Consider the following 22,521-nt stretch of genomic DNA (forward strand, 5'->3'; position numbering starts at 1 on the left):
GGCCGCGTTTTGGCTCGCCGCAGATAGGGGAAGCGGCATCACATTTACTGCATTCGCACAAGACATACAGAGCCAGCTCAAAACCTTAAGGTGTGGGATGCTGTTGGATACAAACACAAATCACAGTTGGTTCATGTCCAGAGCACTATGACCAGTGTGACCTACGTGAACGACATCCTGCGACCTGCAGCCATAACCCAAAAAAAAAAAAAATGGCTCTGAGGTCATCAGTCCCCTAGAACTTGGAACTACTTAAACCTAACTAACCTAAGGACATCACGCACATCCGTGCCCGAGGCAGGATTCGAACCTGCAACCGTAGCGGTCGCGCGGTTCCAGACTGAAGCGCCTAGAACCGCTCGGCCACATCGGCCGGCTACCTAGCCATACCCTTTCTGCACAACGTACCAGACGACATTTTTCAGCAAGACAATGCACGACCATATGTTGCTGCGCCAACACGTGCCTTCTTGGTGTCACAGAATGTCAGCCTTTTGTCCTGGTCTGCCAGATCACGAGACTTGTCGCCAATCGGAAATGTGTGGAATATGGTGAAATGACGGGTGGAAAGCTTTGACCCAATGCCAACCACCACAGATGAACTTTGGAACCAGGTGACTGTAGCATGGGTGGCTGCACCACCGGACGCCATTCGCGTCTTATACTCGTCGATGCCATTGCGCATGGAACTAGTTATCAGGGCCTATGGCGGATCCTGTGGCTACTAGGCAACAGGACACATGCTGAACCGAAGTGACTGAAATGCTAACCATTTCTGCAGAACATACTAATGTACATGACCTGTGAATATGAACGTCTTATCTCTAGTCGTTCAAGGTGTTCTGTTTTTTTCTGAACATGAGTGTATTTTTAGGATTTTATTTAATATAAAAGTACTTATTTAAAATACAAGACGAAGAATGAAAATTATGCAACATTTTTATGAACTAACTCGAATATAAAATTCAAACACAAGTAGTAAAGGACAAGAAAGCAATCACTACCTGAACACTTTTACAAGGTAGTCGGTATGTACTACTGTTGCTGGTATATTTACTGCAGCCTGATACGTTTATTATAGACAGCACATTGAATGTAATTTTTATTACTGAATTTACGTTTCCTGTGTACTACATGGATACCGCATACATATTAATTCTCGTTAAACTAGTTGTAAAATGTTATGATTTTCCCACATCCCATTCTAGACTTCAGATACCTATACTCTGACACTTGTTATGACGTTATCAACTTATCGAATATTTGACATCGATACTGATATCATAGACGTTGACACTAAAGTATGAATACTTACCCATATCAGTAACGCCGGAACGTCCCAAGGTAGACTTTTTCAGCTAGTGTTTTTTGGATGGTGAAGGCAGGTGTTCAGTTGTAGTGGTGTAGAGATGCGTTCACGATCTAGGGAAGACGTTACTGTTGTTAACAGAGGAAAGTTACTAGCTGTGTTCTGAGTATGGAGATGTAAGTCAGTTATTAGATAATGTGAGGAAGAGTATGGCAGGGTCGTGTTCCTGCTACGGAGATGGCTTCAGCTTCGTCATGGACTGGAATAGAAAGTATTTTGCTCTGATAAGGACGAGTGCTGCTACTGTGCTGTTCCGATAAGATTGTTGAGATCGAGGAGAGATATGAGTGACTGTAGATGTTATTCAGACTTTAAGCAAAGTGTGTGGAAATCTCTGTGTTTGCCAGTACGTAGCCAGGATAACAGCACATAAGATGGATATCCGTGATCAGAATAACGAACCTTACAGGTATGTTATGACCACTGTAAGCGTCAAGAGGTTCTTGAGAAAGTCCTTGAAGAGTGCCATCACTGTCTTCATCAATTGGAAACAGAAGTGTTCTTACAGATTTAATGTATAAGTTCAAAGGAACAACTTATTATATTTTTGAGGTGTGTGGAAAGATGAGAATGTAGGTTATAGTTGTGTTTTCATAACAGGTTAGGTTTTCACCTAAAATCACTCCCAGACTCTTCGCTAAGGATGAAAAATTTATGTCTGATCCATTTGGGACGACAGATCGGAGGCATTCTGAAATTTCGGACTAGTGACCGTAGAATGACCAGCCAGAATCGCTTGAATTTTTGCTTGAGCTTTAACGCTATACTCGGTGTCAATTGTGCTAGTGGACGCAGATCAACATTGACGTCCCATATTGTTACTCTCAAGTTATTGGGTTTGGACTTACGTATAACTGAAAGTTCTTAGCATACATGTAGTATTAATAGTGATACAGAACTGGTGACACATCACTGACATACGAAGAGAAAAATACAAGAACTAATACTGAACCAAGCGAAACCTTTGATACTACCTGTTTCCATCATGAGCTTGCAGTGCCAGACATTACGCATTGTTGTCGCAATACCGTGTACGAAAGAAACCATTGTACTGCATTTGGAGGATTACACATGAAACTATGAAATCAAGGGCGTGATGTCCCTGCACTCTTAAAGCCATGTGATAGTCGCATCTTGTCAGCCATTTCGTATCTTCAGTTTGCCTGCTACTTTTATTACAGCAGATGTCGTATTACGATGTTTGTGGAGCCTGACTGGAATTCGTCCAGTCGGTTATTCGTTCTTAAGTTGTCAGAAAGCTGATGATGGACTATATATTCTGATACCTTTGACAGCGTATGAAAAATATAAATGGGATATTAGTGAGGGGGTGCTGTAGAAATATCTTTTTAAGGTTGTTATTTGAAAAATCTCTTTTTCCGGGCCAATGGTAAAACGCATACAGTCAGTGGGTGGTTGCTGATACCTGTTATTGTGGGCTGCAACGGTTCAATTATAATCTCAGTCATCTGCACTGTAACGTTATCATCCACAGCAGATCTTGAGCTGATACGTGCGATGAAGAATGTGGCTGTATTGTGAGTAAAAAGCTTCAGAAAGAATTTTTTGTAGTTATTATTCTTACCTCTTTGAAATAATCATTAAGTCTTATTTTTGCGAAAAACTGACGTCTGAAGATGGTAAGAAAATTCTGAATCCAAATACCGTCTCTGCAAGTTTTGGACACGCAACAGTTTTCCAGGAATTTTGTGAAACATATCTTATTTTTGTCTGCAGTTCAGTGGTAGCCTTCGGAAAAGAGAAATAGCCATTCACTACCTTGAGAGGGACAAGTGGTTCGGCTACAGCTTTTATGTTGTCCATCCCTAGACCATTTAGATTTTTCCATGGGACATCTGGTCTGTGTTTGCTAATATATGGGCATGCCTGAATTCCTAATGATCGACTTACTCGGTTCGACATCTGTTTAGACACAATATGATTTTCCAAAGTAGCACATCCTTTGTCTTTGTTGTGGGGTGCGTCTCTGATGTTCATGTGCTGTTTTGGCTGATGAATAAACCAAGGAGCAGGCAACGTGCCACAATGATGATGATGATAATGACGATAAGCGTATTGTCATATTTGCATCGAAATACCTACACACAGCAGTAAAAATCAGTATAAACGTAGGGTTCCGCGAAAGTAATAGTACAATGTCAAGCATAAACGTATCGAATTTACTATGAAAGCAGTAGATACATATAAAACATAAACAATCATGACGAAATTACATATTTTCTTTCATAACATGAGTAACAGAGTAGGACCTTTGCATTTCCTGCATGGAAATTGGTATAAAGGCACTCACTGTCCTGTTGTGTTATTGGATTATTGGTACTTTGTCCAACCTTCGTTCTTTCTAATTATCTCAGAGATTCTCTTCGGCATTGATTCTGTCAGGGTTTGTAGCTCTTTCAGTGAAATTATCCTCCACTCTTTTCGTACCGCTCTTTTCAGCTTACATACGGCCTCAAATTGCCTTCCATTGCAATTAACACGCCTTGCAAGTATCCTCCAAATGTTTCTCATAGGAATCAAATCCGGGATATTTGCAGGTCAGGGCAAGAAGTCAAAATCTTTATCTTCAGACCACTTTTTGGTTGTAGCAGAAACATGCACAGATGCATTATCTTGTTAAAACATTAGACTACCATACCCTAGGTCCTCATATATTCTAATCAATTCTGTCTCTAGCATCTCAGTGTACATGTCAGTGTTCATTCTAGTGTCTAGCCAAGCAATGCGAGACTTACCTTTAGCGCAGAAGGCTGCCCAACTCATAACTCTTCCACCGTCAAAACTTCTGCTCATTCTTACCTGCTGATCCGTTCTCAGATCATGCCAGTAGTACTGAAATCCATCCTGCCCATCTAAATTGAAATTCTTCTCATCACTGAAGAACACTTTATCCCATTCTAAAATCCATGAAGTGGAAACTCATGTCTAGCCAGTTTATGTTTGGGTATTAGAGCGAGTTTCTGCAGTCGTTTCTTGAATGAAAAATGTTTGTCTAGTGACAAAACTTGTCGTACACGTCTGGCAGTTACCGCCAACTGTAGATCAGCAACAAGCTGAGAAGAACAACAGTTTGTGGGCCTTGCTTTGCGCGAAAGTAATGCTTCCTATGTCTCAGATAATCTTTTAATTTGCCAATATTTTCAGTGCTGTCCATATCGTGCGCCCAGTCTAACGAAATTATCATTCCCTGTACTTGAACAGTTCAGTTTCTACATCTACATGGATACTCTGCAAATCACATTTAAGTACCTGACAGAGGCTTCATCGAACATCCTTCACAATTCTCTGTTATTCCAATCTCGTATAGCGCGTGAAAAGAACGAACACCTATATCATTCCCTACGAGCTATGATTTCCCTTATTTTATCATGGTGATCGTTTCTCGTTATGTAGCTCGGTGTCAACAAAATATTTTCCCATTCAGAGGAGAAAGTTGGTGATTGGAATTTCGTGAGAAGATTCCGCCGCAACGAAAAACGCCTTTATTTTAATGATGTCCACCCCAAATTCATTTCAGTGACACTCTCTCCCCTGTTTCGCGGTAATACAAAACGTGCTGTCCTTCTTTGAACTTTTTTGATGTTCTCCGTTAATCCTATCTGGTAAGGGTCCTACACCTTACAGCAGTATTCTAAAAGAGGACGGACAAGCGTAGTGTAGGCGGTCTCCTTAGTAGATCTGTTACATTTTCTAAGTGTCCTGCCAGTAAAGCGCAATCTTTGGTTAGCCTTCCCCACAACATTTTCTACGTGTTCCTTCCAATTTAACTTGTTCGTAATTGTAATACCTAGGTGTTTAGCTGAATTTACGACCTTTAGAGTTGACTGATCTATCGTGTAACCGAAGTTTAGCACTCATGAGGATGACCTCACACTTTTCGTTATTTAGAATCAATAACCAATTTTCGCATGATAAAAATATCTTTTCTAAATCGTTTTGCAATTTGTTTTAATCGTCTGATGACTTTATTAGTCGATAAACGACAGCGTCATCTGCAAACAACCTAAGACGGCTGCTCAGATTGTCTCCCAAATCGTTCATATAGATAAGGAACAGCAAAGGGCCTATAACACCCCTTGGGGAACGCCGGAAACCACTTGTTTTACTTTATGACTTTTTCTCGACAATCTGACGATTAGAGAGTGCTTTTTCATCACATGACAACTGTTTTGAGTGTGACACTGTCACAAGCGTGGTTTATGTACAAAACACGCAATGTCACTAATAGTGTATGTTTCCTATCTGCAGTAAGGGCACGTACGCACACGCTAACACCGCTCAGAACCGACTGCCTTTATACCGTGTTCCACCCTCTACCACCTGAATCGTTGATATCTTGTTGTATACTGTCATCAAATGCGATACCATTTCATTATATTTATTGGTATACTGGGCCTAAAACTATTATATACATCGTGCACAACAATTCCAACCGACAATGTCAATTTTCCTGCAAATATCCATGTCTTTATACCGATTACCACTACTGTAGAACTACGTATTCACTTCATCTCCCACTGAAGAGGAGGAGAGTTCGGCCGTCCTGCGTTCGTTTTACAGTCTCCCAAAATCGTTTAAGGTGTATGCGGGGATTTTTGTTTTAGTCATGGCTGATTTCCATCCCCATCCTTGCCCAATATACAGGGCTATTACAAATGATTGAAGCGATTTCATAAATTCACTGTAGCTCCATTCATTGACATATGGTTACGACACACTACAGATACGTAGAAAAACTCATAAAGTTTTGTTCGGCTGAAGCCGCACTTCAAGTTTCTGCCGCCAGAGCGCTCGAGAGCGCAGTGAGACAAAATGGCGATAGGAGCCGAGAAAGCGTATGTCGTGCTTGAAATGCACTCACATCAGTCAGTAATAACAGTGCAACGACACTTCAGGACGAAGTTCAACAAAGATCCACCAACTGCTAACTCCATTCGGCGATGGTATGCGCAGTTTAAAGCTTCTGGATGCCTCTGTAAGGGGAAATCAACGGGTCGTCCTGCAGTGAGCGAAGAAACGGTTGAACGCGTGCGGGCAAGTTTCACGCGTAGCCCGCGGAAGTCGACGAATAAAGCAAGCAGGGAGCTAAACGTACCACAGCCGACGGTTTGGAAAATCTTACGGAAAAGGCTAAAGCAGAAGCCTTACCGTTTACAATTGCTACAAGCCCTGACACCCGATGACAAAGTCAAACGCTTTGAATTTTCGGCGCGGTTGCAACAGCTCATGGAAGAGGATGCGTTCAGTGCGAAACTTGTTTTCAGTGATGAAGCCACATTTTTTCTTAATGGTGAAGTGAACAGACACAATGTGCGAATATGGGCGGTAGAGAATCCTCACGCATTCGTGCAGCAAATTCGCAATTCACCAAAAGTTAACGTGTTTTGTGCAATCTCACGGTTTAAAGTTTACGGCCCCTTTTTCTTCTGCGAAAAAAACGTTACAGGACACGTGTATCTGGACATGCTGGAAAATTGGCTCATGCCACAACTGGAGACAGACAGCGCCGACAGGATGGTGCTCCACCGCACTTCCATCATGATGTTCGGCATTTCTTAAACAGGAGATTGGAAAACCGATGGATCGGTCGTGGTGGAGATCATGATCAGCAATTCATGTCATGGCCTCCACGCTCTCCCGACTTAACCCCATGCAATTTCTTTCTGTGGGGTTATGTGAAAGATTCAGTGTTTAAACCTTCTCTACCAAGAAACATGCCAGAACTGCGAGCTCGCATCAACGATGCTTTCGAACTCATTGATGGGGACACGCTGCGCCGAGTGTGGGAGGAACTTGATTATCGGCTTGATGTCTGCCAAATCACTAAAGGGGCACATATCGAACATTTGTGAAGGCCTAAAAAAACTTTTTGAGTTTTTGTATGTGTGTGCAAAGCATTGTGAAAATATCTCAAATAATAAAGTTATTGTAGAGCTGTGAAATCGCTTCAATCATTTATAATAACCCTGTATAAGGGGAAGTCAAATGAAAACAGGAGAGATGGTAAAAGTAAGTAAACTGTTTCTTATTTCAAAAGTAATCCCCATAACTGTTAATACATTTATCCTACTGTGAGACGAGATGGTCAATGCTTTCACAGAAAAACGAATGCGGCTGCTTACGGAACCACGATTGTACCCAGCCGTCCGAAGCAGATCGACGGCCACGAATTTCTTACTCTAGGACTCCAAAAATATGGAAATCGCATGGGGAGAAATCGTTACTGTATGGTCCACCCCCGGTAGCTGAGTGGTCAGTGCGACAGAATGTCAATGCTAAGGGCCCGGGTTCGATTCCTGGCTGGGTTCTCCGCTCAGGGACTGGGTGTTGTGTTACCCTAATCATCATCATTTCATTCCCATCGACGCGCAAGTCGCCGAAGTGGCGTCAAATCGAAAGACTTGCACCCGGCGAACGGTCTACCCGACGGGAGGCCCTAGTCACACGACATTTACATTTTATTTGTGACTGTACGGATGATGTGTAAGGGCTTCCCAGGAAGCTTCTGCAGCGCGGTCGACACAACCCTGCGAACATGTGGGTGGGTATTATTCTGTAACAGAATGATCCTGTCTGTCGACATTCCTGGGCGTTTGAACATGATGGTACGCTTCAATTTTTGCAATGTGTCCACGTAGCACTGTGCGTTAATTGTGGCGCCGCGTTCCAGAAACTCAACAGCAGCGGGGCCGTGCGGTCAAAGGGAAAGGTCATCATGACTTTCCGGGAGCTGGCGTGCACGGCTTTGGTGTTTTTCGGTGAGAGTGAGCCCAGATGTTTGCAATGTTGGCTCTGACGCTTGTTCTCCGGCTCGAAATATGTTCATCTCCACCGACAGTACGGGACGGGAAACGGTGTTCCTCATCGTGATATCGTTCCAGGTGCTGCAGTGATGCCAACATTCTCTTTAACTTCTCCATCTCCGTCAGGCACTGGGGATCCCACTGCGCACAGATTTTGCGTAACTTCAGATATTGTGTCGCGATATCGTGAGCGGTACCGTGTCTTATGCCCAACAAGAGCCGTATGTCTTCCACCGTTCGCTGTCGATCATTTTTGACTGCAGCATCCACCGCAGCAGTGGCAGAAGGAATAATGTCACGAGGAGCCTGTCTTATCCGACTACTGTCTTTCAGTGACACCCGACCTTCTCGAAATCGTTTATTTCACGCAAACAGCCCCTCACACGGCGTACTATGTCCGCCAAACATAGCAGATATTCGCGAATGGATTTCACTTCCTGACACTCCTTCCGCAGACTAAAAGGGCGCCACACCTCGCTGTTCCTCTTTTCCGACCTCCCTAGTGACGCAGGACACACACACGACTTGCTGGCCTGTCGTCGCGCACTTCTAACGGACAGATAACACAGAGGTGAAGGTTCGCGCTGTTCCTTCCGACTCCGAATAGAAGCCACTTCTATATACAGGGTGTTACAAAAAGGTACGGCCAAACTTTCAGGAAACATTCCTAACACACAAATAAAGAAAAGATGTTATGTGGACATGTGCCCGGAAATGCTTGATTTCCATGTTAGAGCTCATTTTAGTTTCGTCAGTATGTACTGTTCTTTCTCGATTCACCGCCATGATTTCATACAGGATACTCTACCTGTGCTGCTAGAACATGTGCCTTTACAAGTACGACACAACATGTGGTTCATGCACGATGGAGCTCCTGCGCATTTCAGTCGAAGTGTTCGTACGCTTCTCAACAACAGATTCGGTGACCGATGGATTGGTAGAGGCGGACCAGTTCCATGGCCTCCACGCTCTCGTGACCTCAATCCTCTTGACTTTCATTTTTGGGGGCATTTGAAAGCTCTTGTCTACGCAACCCCGGTACCAAATGTAGAGACTCTTCGTGCTGCCGGCCTGTGTGGCCGAGAGGTTCTAGGCGCTACAGTCTGGAACCGCGCGACCGCTACGGATGCAGGTTGGAATCCTGCCTCGGGCATGGATGTGTGTGATGTCCTTAGGTTAGTTAGGTTTAAGTAGTTCTAAGTTCTAGGGGACTGATGACCTCAGAAGTTAAGTCCCATAGTGCTCAGAGCCATTTGAACCATTTGAATCTAAGTGCTCGTATTGTGGACGACTGTGATACAATACGCCATTCTCCAGGGCTGCATCAGCGCATCAGGGACTCCATGAGACGGAAGGTGGATGCATGTATCCTCGCTAACGGGGGACATTTTGAACATTTCCTGTAACGAAGTGTTTGTAGTCACGCTGGTACGTTCTGGTGCTGTGTGTTTCCATTCCATGATTAATGTGATTTGAAGAGAAGTAATAAAATGAGCTCTAACATGGTAAGCAAGCGTTTCCGGACACATGTCCACATAACATATTTTCTTTATTTGTGTGTGAGGAATGTTTCCTGAAAGTTTGGCCGTACCTTTTTGTAACACCCTGTATACACCTACCTGCGTTACCAACGTCCGCGCCATGCTAGTTACATAGTTGACTCTCCCTTATAAGATTGTGCTCCGTACCTGATGACCTGCTCGTCGAAGAGATATTGAACCATGATCTCCTGCTCTTCATAATGCATGAAAGGGAGTTAGTCATTTTTTCTATCTTTAGGAGAGAGTATTTGTCATAAAGTCAAAGATGTCTATCAGAAAAAATCATGAAGTTTCTCAGTTATGACCAGGGAAGAGAAGGGAGGCGCATCCCTAACTATGTTCTGCACATCGGCATGAATTTACGATTATTTGGTGCGTTTAAGGTCTCTGTAAGTAGTCAGCTGTCGTTTATTCCTTAGGCATTACAGCGAACATGCCAGGCAAATTATTTCATGAGCAGACATTGGCAGCAAACGTCTTAGGGCTTTAAATGCAAATACAACTATACGATCGTCGTCATCAGCAGCAGCCATTTAATATCCACTGATGAATAAAGGCCTCATCTACGCTCTTCGATGCCTTAAGGACCTCAGCAATACGGACCTGTGTTGCACTTACGAGTTTTTTTTTTAAAGTCACTTGCCCATCTACCATTTGGTTGTCATCTCGAGCTTTTCTTCATTTCTGGCACCCAGCAGTGAACTTACTTGTTCCATCAATCAGTCCGGCGGACTTCACCGACTCAAACGAAAAGAAACAGTTTCTGCGAAAACTAACACGAAACCGAAGAGTCTACTTAAAATGCAGTTTACAAAGTACCACGAAAGAAATCTTAATCAGGTACCTCCGAGAAATAACCAACCTAATAACACACAAATACGTATTTTTACATAACTTTTGTGGAATAGCAGTTAAGGAAATTCACTCCAGTATGACGGATGTTCTAGAAAAATACTAGCCAGAAGAAGTAGGACATAATAATCATTCACACAACTTACGACTTTACAACAGTAGCAAACCATAGAAACCACAAGCTGCCATACCGGCTATGGTTTAATGGTGGTTTCTCCACATAGTAAACAGCTGCTTGTGAGTATGTTCCCACCAGCAAGAAATGAGAATAAAATACAGGTAACAAAAAAGGAAAACAACTCCATAATGATACCATGTCGTTCTTAATAAAATTCAGCACAACTGTATAACGCTCCTACCAACTTGCCCAAGAAAGAAGTCCTGACATTGATTTGATGTTATAAAAAACGCGACTGCAGGAAATAAATCCCACTAAATGCAATGAAGGTAATATTAACCAAACGGTATTACATTTAAAGTCAAAGAAAATATTGATACAGAGTAATATTAATGTTTGTAATATTAGTATTAATTAACAGCAACGTGTAATAACACTGTGCTGATTAATTGATGTAAGTACTCGTAAGACTAAACTGCTGCTTAATAAGTAAACCAATTATTTTAGGAAGTATAGGAAGTGATAAGGGATATAAATTACAAATAAATTACTAAATAACAGATAACTATGTTCTGCGATGACTGAAACAAGAAGAGCTACATCATAAGATCTTTTTTGGTCGTAGTGAAGTACGCCACGAACTTGACGTTGGTTTCACGAACTACAGCTTGGCGTCAGTCACCTCCAGCCCTTCAGACTCCGTCTGACGTAGCGCTGACCTCCTCAACAGCGATATCATAGCGTGTGGGGGGATGATATAATGAGTTATACAATATGCACTACATCTCATTGGCATGTAGCATGCCTTGTGGTTGAAGGTTCTTTTGCAAAGGTTTTTACTATTATCAAGATTCGGGTGCTTAATCTAAATGAAAAGAGGGATTATGGTTTAAAGCTCCGTCGTAGGCGAGGACAATGTAGATGTAGCATCAACTCGGGTTGGAGAGCTATAGGGAATGTTGGCCGTGACGTTCTTAAGGGGAGCTATCCCGGTCTTTACCTTAGGCGACTTGCGGAAAGTATAATCTGATGGTAGGAAGTGCTACAACTGCCCTCCTTCAGAATCCTAGTTCACTGCCTTAATTACTGCTCCACCTTTCTCGGTTGGCTGTTAGGCCAAGATCCCAGTATCCCGCGACGAACATAGTTGACCTGTCATGCCAGACGGTTGTTTTGTAAGCACTCCCAGAGCTTACAGGGGGCACTCACACGGCGACAATAGGAAAACCAGAACCGTAGCTGGCCAATACTGAGCGAATTCATCTGAGATGCTCTCCATTTGGCACTACACGAGGGGCACCTACACAGAAATATTGCAGAAATATACGTAAACCATTTTCACTGCTCTTGATCTTTCACTGGTGAATGTAACGACGGCATAAAAGAGAATAGTTTAGTGCAGGCATTCATGAAACAGTTCGTTCACACTCCACCGTTCTATTCACAATTTCAAAAAGGTACGGAGTGAAGTATGTTGACTCCACGATCTCTGCATCCTACACTGGTCATTTCCTAACGGACATAGACGAGGCGTATCTAGAATAGGCGAGATCACCTGAGCTTAATATTATCAAACCAAAAGTTTATCTTTTTGTAGTGGCTTCGCTATCTCAGCTCGTTAAATCATAAGAGAACAGCAACAATGTGATGCAATTTGTTTTCATCAGTGCAAATTTGTATCCTAGCCGTAGCAGGCAGAAGGCTAGTGCGGATTCGTCGACCCCGCCCAAGAAGATCGTCGTGCTGGGAGCTGGCTTCGTCAGCGCGCCAGTCGTCGAGTATCTAGACAGGGAGGAGAACGTCGAAATCGTCCTTGGTGAGTAATATTTATTCCTCCCATGTAACTGTCTTTCACTTTTACACGTCCAAGGCTTCCACATCAGTTACTCAAAAAGTTTACGAACAAAATGAGTCCAAATACTTTATGCACCCACACATTTTCTCACGTCTACTGATGATATTTCCACAGACATATCTTCCTGTTACCTTTCCTCTGTCGCTCAGAAGCTGATGTAAATAATTATTTGTTAGATCTTAAGTTAAGTGTTATCAGCCCTCAGGAACAGACGCTGTTCTCAATCGATAATCGTTCATCGACTTTTAGTATTTAGCTTTTGGTTGGTATCCAAATATGAGAGATCGCATCACCTGCAATCACCGAAACCCGTACAGGAATCGCATGCATCTGTCTATCACTCATAGCGTCATCTACATGTCGGATAGCTAGTAAAAATCATACTAGGGATATTGAACAGAAAAGATCCAGCTATTTCATTTTTTCGTAACTATTTCAAGACACTCAGCAGCGCTCTTCGCCATTCAAAACCTCTTATCCTCATCTGGCCACAGTTACTGTACTGCCACGCCCGGAAGAGCTCTTGACGCCTAGGAAATTGCCGTCCTTTCAACCGACTATACATATATAGAACCCCGGCAGTCACACAGGGTAAGATCAGACATAGATAGGTTTCTCAAAACATTTCAAGCCAATTATAGCTGAATACTCAGAACAAAGGTTTGTGCGAGTGCTGGAGTATCGTTTAACGAAAGAATCAGCAGTAGGTTGGCGGATGGTTTAGTTGAAACACGGCATCAATAAAACCAAGCTTCATTGTCTATAAAATCCAGTGCCAGAAGCACAGCTTGCGGATGTTTTCGGTATTTCTTTGCATCACCCAACACGGTCTGTTATCTGGTGCTCTGTTAAGTGATGTGATACCTACAGAGAATAATGTGAACTCTCTTATGCAAGTAAAGCGAAAATTTTATAGCGTGACTGATCCCTTGTTACCTCTCGGAAAAAACTGACCGAAAGATACAGCAAAACTGACAGGAGAATCTCCAATGTTTACCTAAACTGCAGCTTTTCGTACGTCTAAGCGTGAACATTGGAACAGTCTGCCTTGTCTACCTGGATCCTAACACTACAAAATTTCCATAATATTTCTTTTAAGACGGGATGGTTTCGTAAGGGTTATTTAATATGAAATTAACGTATCACGTGAGATTTTTGAATGCTGTTCCTATACTACTTGTAGCACATGCTAGGCCTGTCCTTTTAAAATTTGTACACTGCCGATGCTGTGAGTACATTCTTTTTAGATTAATTGAAAAACATCATATTAGTCATGTTCTGAGGCATTAAGGGATCACCAATTTAGTACTGGAGGGCAGCGTGGAGGGTAAAAATCGTAGAGGGAGACCAAGAGATGAATACACTAAGCAGATTCAGAAGGATGTAGGCTGCAGTAGGTACTGGGAGATGAAGAGGCTTGCACAGGATGGAGTAGTATGGAGAGCTCCATCAAACCAGTCTCAGGACTGAAGACCACAACAACAACATCAACAACAGTCAATAATCAATAGATCGCAAAGCTCCAGAGAGCCTGGTAGAGGTGGCTCGCCGTTTTCCGCAATACTTCAAGAAAATTCTAGTATAGTTGACAAGTTATGCCTCATTTATTATATCTGGAAACAGAATTTTCTTTTATAACAACCTGTAGTCTCTCTAATTGGATGATTTCTGTTTTTAAGATAGATGTCAAATTGACCTACTATAGCTAAACCGCCTGCAGTGACTTCGCCATCGACGAGATTCTAAATCTCAAACAAAAAATATCTTTTATACTTTGGTGTATGACTTTTAAATTAACACATGCACAATAGACATGTAGTCAAAGGTTTTTAATAAATCCTTCATTGTGGTTCACACATTGTTTTGCACACTCTCTAAGGGAGTTCTGAACTGACTTGCGAGTATTGACAACATCACTCTGTACACAAGTATTGTTCGAGGGAAGATATCATTCAGGTTCAGGTAAATAGTCCGAGCAAGTGAAATTTGTTTCAGGCAACGAGAGCCGCACTGTACCATGTTGCACTTCGGAAAAAGAAAGATTCCTAAAGGCTAATCAACTGAAGAAAAGAAAAAAAAAAACAAAAAAAGATCTACTATAATTGTTTATGATCTTCATGATTGTGAAGAACTAAAAAGAATATGGAACAGAGACGCCCTTGGCTCACTGTGTCTCAAATATTTTCTAAATTGCATCGTTGCCCTTCCAGGTTCACATTTCACTTGATCGGATCAAACTCACTGGAGAGCTTATCTTTATCTGTGTGATGGTTGGTTGATACAGTAAAGGGGACCAAACAATGAGGTCAAAAAATGTCAAATGTGTGTGAAATCTTATGGGACTTAACTGCAAAGGTCATCGGTCCCTAAGCTTACACACTACTTAACCTAAATTATCCTGAGGACAAACACACACACCCATGCCCGAGGGAGGACTCGAACGTCCGCCGGAACCAAAACGATGAGGTCATCCGTCCCATCAGATTAGGGAAGAAAATCGGCCGTGCCCTTTCAAAGAAACCGTCTCGGCATTTTCGTGAAGCGATTTAGGGAAATCACGGAAAATCTAAATCAGGATGGGCGGACGCGCGTTTGAACCGTCGTCCTCCCGAATGCGAGTCCAGTGTGCAGACCACTGCACCACGTCGCTCGGTTTATCTGTGTGATCTGGCAGCTCCTCTCGAGGAGTAATAGTCTTGTTTACTGTAGATAAAACTGGTGATTGCATGTGTTACCCACAAATGCAACCTATACTACTGCAAAAGTGAGAGCTCCGTCGTTTTTACACGTCAGAAATAGAGACTGAGATACAAACAACACACACTCCGTCGTTCTTAGAAGCAGAGGGCCATTATGTGTCACACTACTCAACTCTCTACTGATTTAAAAGCCCAAGAGATACAGAAATACAAACATACCTCCTTTAGCTATGCAGTATGGGTCCTGTCCCAGACTATTACAGTCGTCATGAAAGAGCAGGACAGGATGTGATGGTGAAATCCTAATTACACTCGAGAGCACCAAAGAAACATAATTGTCACTAACACATTTATTGCGCAGAAATACAGGATTGTCTTCCAAAGCGCCGCGGCATTCCCGATCCGGCAGAGTGGCGCCTCATCAGCTGTGGAAGGCCGACACACGCTCGTCTCGCAGCAGCACGACTAGTGTAGCGAAGAGTTGGGCGTCTACTACCCCACTGGGCAATAGTCGACCGCGGAATCCAGTGGCCTCCACCTCTGCGTATCGATCTCCAAAGTGCTCTCGCGGACATCGAAGATATGCATTCAGGAGTCTCGACCAAGGTCCACCTGAAGTCCTTGCTGGCTCGCAGGCTGGCTTCTCAGTCCCCATTCAGGAAACAGGACCAGCAGGGTCAGTGTCTACCACAGGAATGGGATGAGCTGCAGAATTGGCCACCCACTGAAAGGCAGATGAAGGACAGTGTCCAGGTCACGCAGATCAAACCTCCAGCAGATCTGAAGGGTGATGGTGAGCTCCACGACCTATTATTGTTGTCTTGGATGTTGGCAGTGCAGCTGGGAGCAGCAGCGTCCTTCCAGCCAATTTCGTGGTTCTGTAGACGATCGAAGATAGCTAGGAAGGCCGAGGGTCGACCTCTATAGCCTCCCCTCTCACTAGATAGCTGATACTGACGTAAGGGCTGAGATAATGCTCTAGGCAGTTGCCAATCAGCACTCATTAATCAGTAATTAGTTAAGAAAGGCAAGATATTTATATTAGCACTTCCAGTCCATTCTGCGATGTTGGGCATGGCTAGGAAACCACATGTGCTGGTTTCACCTAGCTGTCAGCTCTCCTAGTGACTTCAGACTTTCACAACTTCACCTTTCACAGGCTCTTTTCCGCTGCCCTGACACCTGATTACTTAAAGCTGTGTTATACCTAGCCTTTATTACGAAACTCTGCTTTGCCACTAGTATGACAGTATCTCTCGGGTTCTATGATATCATTATGCTTCGCTTGCAGATATGGGCACTCGGTCGTTGCCCCATGTTGCGACAGCTTTCTTGTTTGCCGCAGCTCGCACAGCATGTCCTCCTAGCTTGAAGTCTACTGGTCGTTGACACAGCCAGTTCAGTTTATGGGAGCTGCCAAGGTAGAACTTGGATGAATTTTTTATGTTCACTGGGGATAATATCCTGGGGCATAACAGTACTTATCACACATTGTATTTACTTTTTACAATCGGTTTAATAATTTTTCTCTTGTACTCTGTTATTCGACAAAGCAGCTGCGATCGCAGCATGGCAGGAACTAACTTGGTCTTGTGAAGAGGTGCAGCCACGTTCCAGACAGACATAATACTCATTGTAACCTCGTTCTGTGAAAGATATTGCTGTACAGAACCATACGTCTATGCTTTGTAGAGAAACACACAGAAAAATTATTTTATCTGGGAAACGGGAGGGAGGAGGCGGGGGGGGGGGGGGGGGGGGGGGGGAGACGCAAATTTAAAATGTACCGGATGCAGGATGCACGAGTTGTCATGTGTGAACGTTAAAAAAATACGAGTTGCGATGAGAGCACGACAGTGTCTTCAAAGGAGGATACAAGATGAGCATCAACAAAAGCAAAACGAGGATAACGGAATATAGTCTAATTAAATCACATGATGCTGAGGGAATTGGATTAGGAAATGAGACACTTAAAGTAATAGAAAAGTTTTGCTACTTGGGGAGCAAAATAACTGATGATGGTCGAAGTAGAGAGGATATAAAATTTAGACTGGCAGTGGCAGGGGAAACGTTTTTGAAGAAGAGAAATTTGTTAACTTCGAGTATAGATTTAACTGTCAGGAAGTCTTTCCTTAAAGTATTTGTATGGAGCGTAGCCATGTATGGAAGTGAAACATGGACGATAACTAGTTTAGACAAAAAGAGAACAGAAGCTTTCGAAATGTGGTGCTACAGAAGAATGCTGAAGATTAGATGGGTAGATCACGTAACTGATGGGGAGGTACTGAGTAGAATTGGGGAGAAGAGGAATTTGTGGCACAACTTGACTAGAAGAAAGCATCGGTTGGTAGAACATGTTCTGAGGCATCAAAGGGTCACCAGTTTCGTACTGGGGGGCAGCGTGGAGGGTAAAAATCGTAGAGGGAGACCAAGAGATGAATACACTAAGCAGATTCAGAAGGATGTAGGTTGCAATAGCTACTTGGAGATGAAGAAGCTTGCGCAGGATAGAGTAGCATGGAGGGCTGCATCAAACCAGTCTCTGGACTGAAGACCAAAACACAAGGTAAATGAAGCAGCGGAATTCAACGACCACTGGTTTATTTACAGGATATGTGGATTCACATGCAGGACTGTGACGACTGGTTGCTGGAACAGTGGCATTGTGCAAGGAGTCTTGAAGAGTAATGTACTAACTGATGTCCTAGACGTGTCAGCGTTTCTCTTTTAACTGTACCGAATCTACATCTACATCTACATGGATACTCTGCAAATCACATTTAAATGCCTGGCAAAGGGTTCATCGAACCATTTTCAGAATTCTCTATTATTCCAATCTCGTATAGGGCGCGGAAAGAACGAACATACATGTCTTTCCGTACGAGCTCTGATTTCCCTTATTTTATCGTGGTGATAGTGTCTCCTTATGTAGGTCGGACTCAAAAAAACAATTTCGCATTCGGAGGAGAATGTTGGTGACTGGAATTTCGTGAGAAGATTCCGTCCCAACGAAAAACGCCTTTGTTTTAATGATGTCCCGCCCAAATCCTGTATCATTTCAGTGACACTCTCTCCCATATGTTGCGATAATACAAAGCGTGCTGCCCTCCTCTGAACTTTTTCGATGTACTCCGTCAATCCTACCTGGTAACGATCTCCCACCGCGCAGCAGTATTCTAAAAGAGAGCGGACAAGCGTAGTGTAGGCAGTCTCCTTAGTAGATCTGTTGCATTTTCTAAGTGTCCTGCCAATAAAGCATAGTCTTTGGTTAGCCTTCCCCACAACATTTTCTATGTGTTCATTCCAATTTAAGTTGTTCGTAATTGTAATTCTTAGGTATTTAGTTGAATTTACGGCATTTAGATTTGATTGATTTATCGTGTAACCGAAGTTTAACAGATTCCGTTAAGTGCAATGCTAGTTATAAAACAAATCTTCGATTATACAAGGCGAGCGAGTCTAACGCTCGTTCTTTTCTCCGAATTCTTACTATAAATGTCGTTGAGTTTCGTCACCGTACACAACGAAAACAGAGCCACAGTCAAAACACCAAATTAGGTGTACGACAAGTTATACAGAGGTTGGACAAAAATATAGAAACACAAAAATTACTACACATTACCATGGTGTAAGAAGCCTGTTGGCTTTCAAAATAGTAGTCTCGGAATCTATAAACACAGGTCCTGTGTGGTTTTCAAGGGAATCTTATACACTACTGGCCATTAAAATTGCTACACCAAGAAGAAATGCAGATGATAAACGGGTATTCATTGGACAAATATATTATACCAGAACTGACATGTGATTACATTTTCACGCAATTTGGGTGCATAGATCCTGAGAAATCAGTACCCAGAACAACCACCTCTGGCCGTAACAACGGCCTTGATACGCCTGGGCATTGAGTCAAACACAGCTTGGATGGCGTGTACCGGTACAGCTGCCCATGCAGCTTCAACACGATTCCACAGTTCATCAACAGTATTTACTGGCGTATTGTGACGAGCCAGTTGCTCGAACACCATTGACCAGACGTTTTCCAATGGTGAGAGATCTGGAGAATGTGCTGGCCTGGGCAGCACTCGAACATTTTCTGTATTCAGAAAGGCCCGTACAGGATCTGCAACATGCGGTCGTGCACTCTCCCGCTGAAATGTAGTGTTTCGCAGGGATCGAATGAAGGGTGGAGCCACGGATCCTAACACATCTGAAATGTACTGTCTACTGTTCAAAGAGCCGTCAACGCGAACAAGAGGTGACCGAGACGTGTAACCAATGGCACCCCATACCATCAAGCCGGGTGATACGCCAGTATGGCGATGACGAATACACGCTTCAAATGTGTGTTCACCGGGATGTCTACAAACACGGATGCGACCATCATGATGCTGTAAACAGAGCGTGGATTCATCCGAAAAAATGACGTTTTGCCATTCGTTCGTCGTTGAGTACACCATCGCAGGCGCTTCTGTCTGTGATGCAGCGTCAAGGGTAACCGCAGCCATGGTCTGCGAGCTGATAGTCCATGCTGCTGCAAACGTCGTCGAACTGTTCGTGCAGATGGTCGTTGTCTTGCAAACGTCCCCATCTGTTGACTCAGGGATCGAGACGTGGCTGCACGATCCGTTACAGCCATGCGGATAAGATAGCTGTCATCTCGACTATAAGTGATACGAGGCCGTTGGGATCCAGCACGGCGTTCCGTATTACCCTCCTGAACCCACCGAGTCCATATTCTGCTAACAGTTATTGGATCTCGACCAACGCGAGCAACAATGTCGCGATGCGATAAACCCCAATCGCGATAGGCTACAATTCGACCTTTATCAAAGTCGGAAACTTGATGGTACGCATTTCTCCTCCTTACACGAGGCATCACAACAACGTTTCACCAGGCAACGCCGGTCAACTGCTGTCTGTGTGTAAGAAATTGGTTGGAAACTTTCCTCATGTCAGCACGTTGTAGGTGTCGCCACCGGCGCCAACCTTGTGTGAATGCTCTGAAAAGCTAATCATTTGCATATCACAGCATCTTCTTCCTGTTGGTTAAATTTCTCGTCTGTAGCACGTCATCTTCGTGGTGTAGCAATTTTAATGACCAGTAGTGTATAATTCTTACTGCAAAATATTGGCAAATTCAGATAACGATGATGGAGGTGGATAGCGGTCACGCTCTCTTCTCTCCAAGTAGACCACAAAGACTTGATACTGAGATCTGGTGACTGTGGTGGCCAGGGGAAATGCGACAGTTCATCTCCACAAAACCAGTCTTGGACGAAGCGAGCTCTGTCGTCTCTGAACACAGTAGCACCATAGAGGAACAAACATTTTACCGTCGGGGGACCTTATCAGCCAAAATGGTCACACAACCCTTGGCAGTAAATCGACCTTGCAGGGTAACCATTGGCCCGAGTAATACCACGTTTTGGCTGCCCGCACTATCATCGAACCCCCGCCATGTATCACGTAAACTCGTCTGTATGTTGGAAACGATTCGACCAAATGACTTTCCTCCATTGCTTCATAGTCCAGGTTTTACAGCTTTCGCATCACGTTTTCATGTTGCTGGTATTTGCATCACTCGTGAGTGGTTTTTTAATTACAGCTTGCCCTGCAATTCGCAGCTTCGTGTTGTTTTAGTTCTGACAGGGTTCGCAAGTGCGACATTCTGTCCTGTAGTGTATTTTGCAGCTGTCGTCCTCTTATTTTTCGTCCCAGTTCTCTTCAATGACCGTTTGTCACAGTCACTCAATACTTTCGTCTGCGTTGTGGATTAGCGGATGATGCTTTTCCGGTTTCCCTGTATGCGTTACAAATCTTCAATACGGTTCATCTTGAAACCTAATACATCGGCTCCGTTGGTTACGGAAGCCCCACCATACGAACACCAACGATTTGTCCACGTTCGAATTCACTCAGATCCGGCATGATACATTCAAAGCAACACAGAACACTTTTCTCACCACGACTGACACTCGCAACATATTGACGACATTCCACAGGTACAGTTCGTGATCAAACACAACACCTCAACCAACAGGTTTCGCTAGGATTTCATTTGCTTGTGCATTTCTCGCGGTGGTCTGCATGTTTGGCCAACCGCTTTATTTGTTATTTGTGGGTCGTCTAAACAAGGAGAAGTCGTAGGACAGTCAGGGATATTAAAGTCGAGACTGAGAGTAACAGTTGTTTATTTATTCTAGTTCAAAAATGGTTCAAATGGCTCTGAGCACTATGCGACTTAACTTCTGAGGTCATCAGTCCCCTAGAACTTACAACTAATTAAACCTAACTAACCTAAGGACATCACACACATCCATGCCCGAGGCAGGATTCGAACCCGCGACAGTAGCGGTCGTTCGGTTCCAGACTGTAGCGCCTAGAACCGCACGGCCACTCCGGCCGGCCTATTTCCTCTAGTATTTAACATAAATTATAGTAAAATTACCAGCGAGCAAAGTTCTCTGAAACACAAATCAGATTACAAAATCTGGAAGATTGTATAGAGAAAGCGCAACAAATGGTTCAAATGGCTCTAGGCGCTATGGAACTTAACATCTGAGGTCATCAGTCCCCCATACTTCGAACTATTTAAACCTAACTAACCTAAGGACAACACCCACATCCATGCCCAAGGCAGGATTCGAACCTGCGACCGTAGCAGCAGCGTGGTTCCGGACTGAAGCGCCTAGAACCGCTCGGCCATAGCGGAAAGCGCAACAAAATCTGCTCGTCTGGACAGCTCGCAAAATCAAAGTTAATGATTTAACAAGATGCCGCAAATTACAACCAAATTAAGCAACACCAGTTGCGTGGCAAAGTAAGCAAATAACGAACTGCTCAGAACGTAGATCACGCTTCCGCAATTTGCAAAACTTCCATTTCCCCAAATCAAGTAGTTTTGCCAGTCAGCACCACACAGTGGCTGGAGACGACTCTAGTTCAATGACAGTCCAAAGACGAATATCCTGAATCTAAGTTCACAGCCGTCCACTCTCCACTTCCAAAGAACACTATGTTGAAGGGACGACTCTATGCTATTGCCAGTGTGATGGACGAAAATATCGCTTGTTTCACGGAAGAACCGGGGGCATGCAGCAGAAACTTTCCACTCTTCGTGTACAAAACGCACATTAACAAACACTAGGTTGGTTCCAGCCTGTAGCAGTGATGCCTCAATTGGTTGGCTTTTCGTGCCAAGCACGGTGTGACGTGACTCAATTCAATTGCATTATCAAAGTTTTCTGCTTTTGATGTCTGTGC

General features: G+C 43.6%; 1 protein-coding gene across 1 annotated transcript in view; it reads left to right on the top strand.

The window, feature by feature from the left end:
* LOC124554877 (alpha-aminoadipic semialdehyde synthase, mitochondrial) overlaps window positions 1-22,521 on the top strand; it is a 292,387-nt gene that overhangs the window by 145,239 nt on the left and 124,627 nt on the right. The window contains exon 11 of the mRNA XM_047128548.1: window positions 12,390-12,520. Within this exon, the coding sequence (XP_046984504.1) occupies window positions 12,390-12,520 (131 nt within the window). The remainder of the gene's footprint in view (window positions 1-12,389; window positions 12,521-22,521) is intronic.

The sequence above is a fragment of the Schistocerca americana genome, chromosome X, assembly GCF_021461395.2.
Source record: "Schistocerca americana isolate TAMUIC-IGC-003095 chromosome X, iqSchAmer2.1, whole genome shotgun sequence".
In the NCBI taxonomy this organism is placed as follows: domain Eukaryota; kingdom Metazoa; phylum Arthropoda; class Insecta; order Orthoptera; family Acrididae; genus Schistocerca; species Schistocerca americana.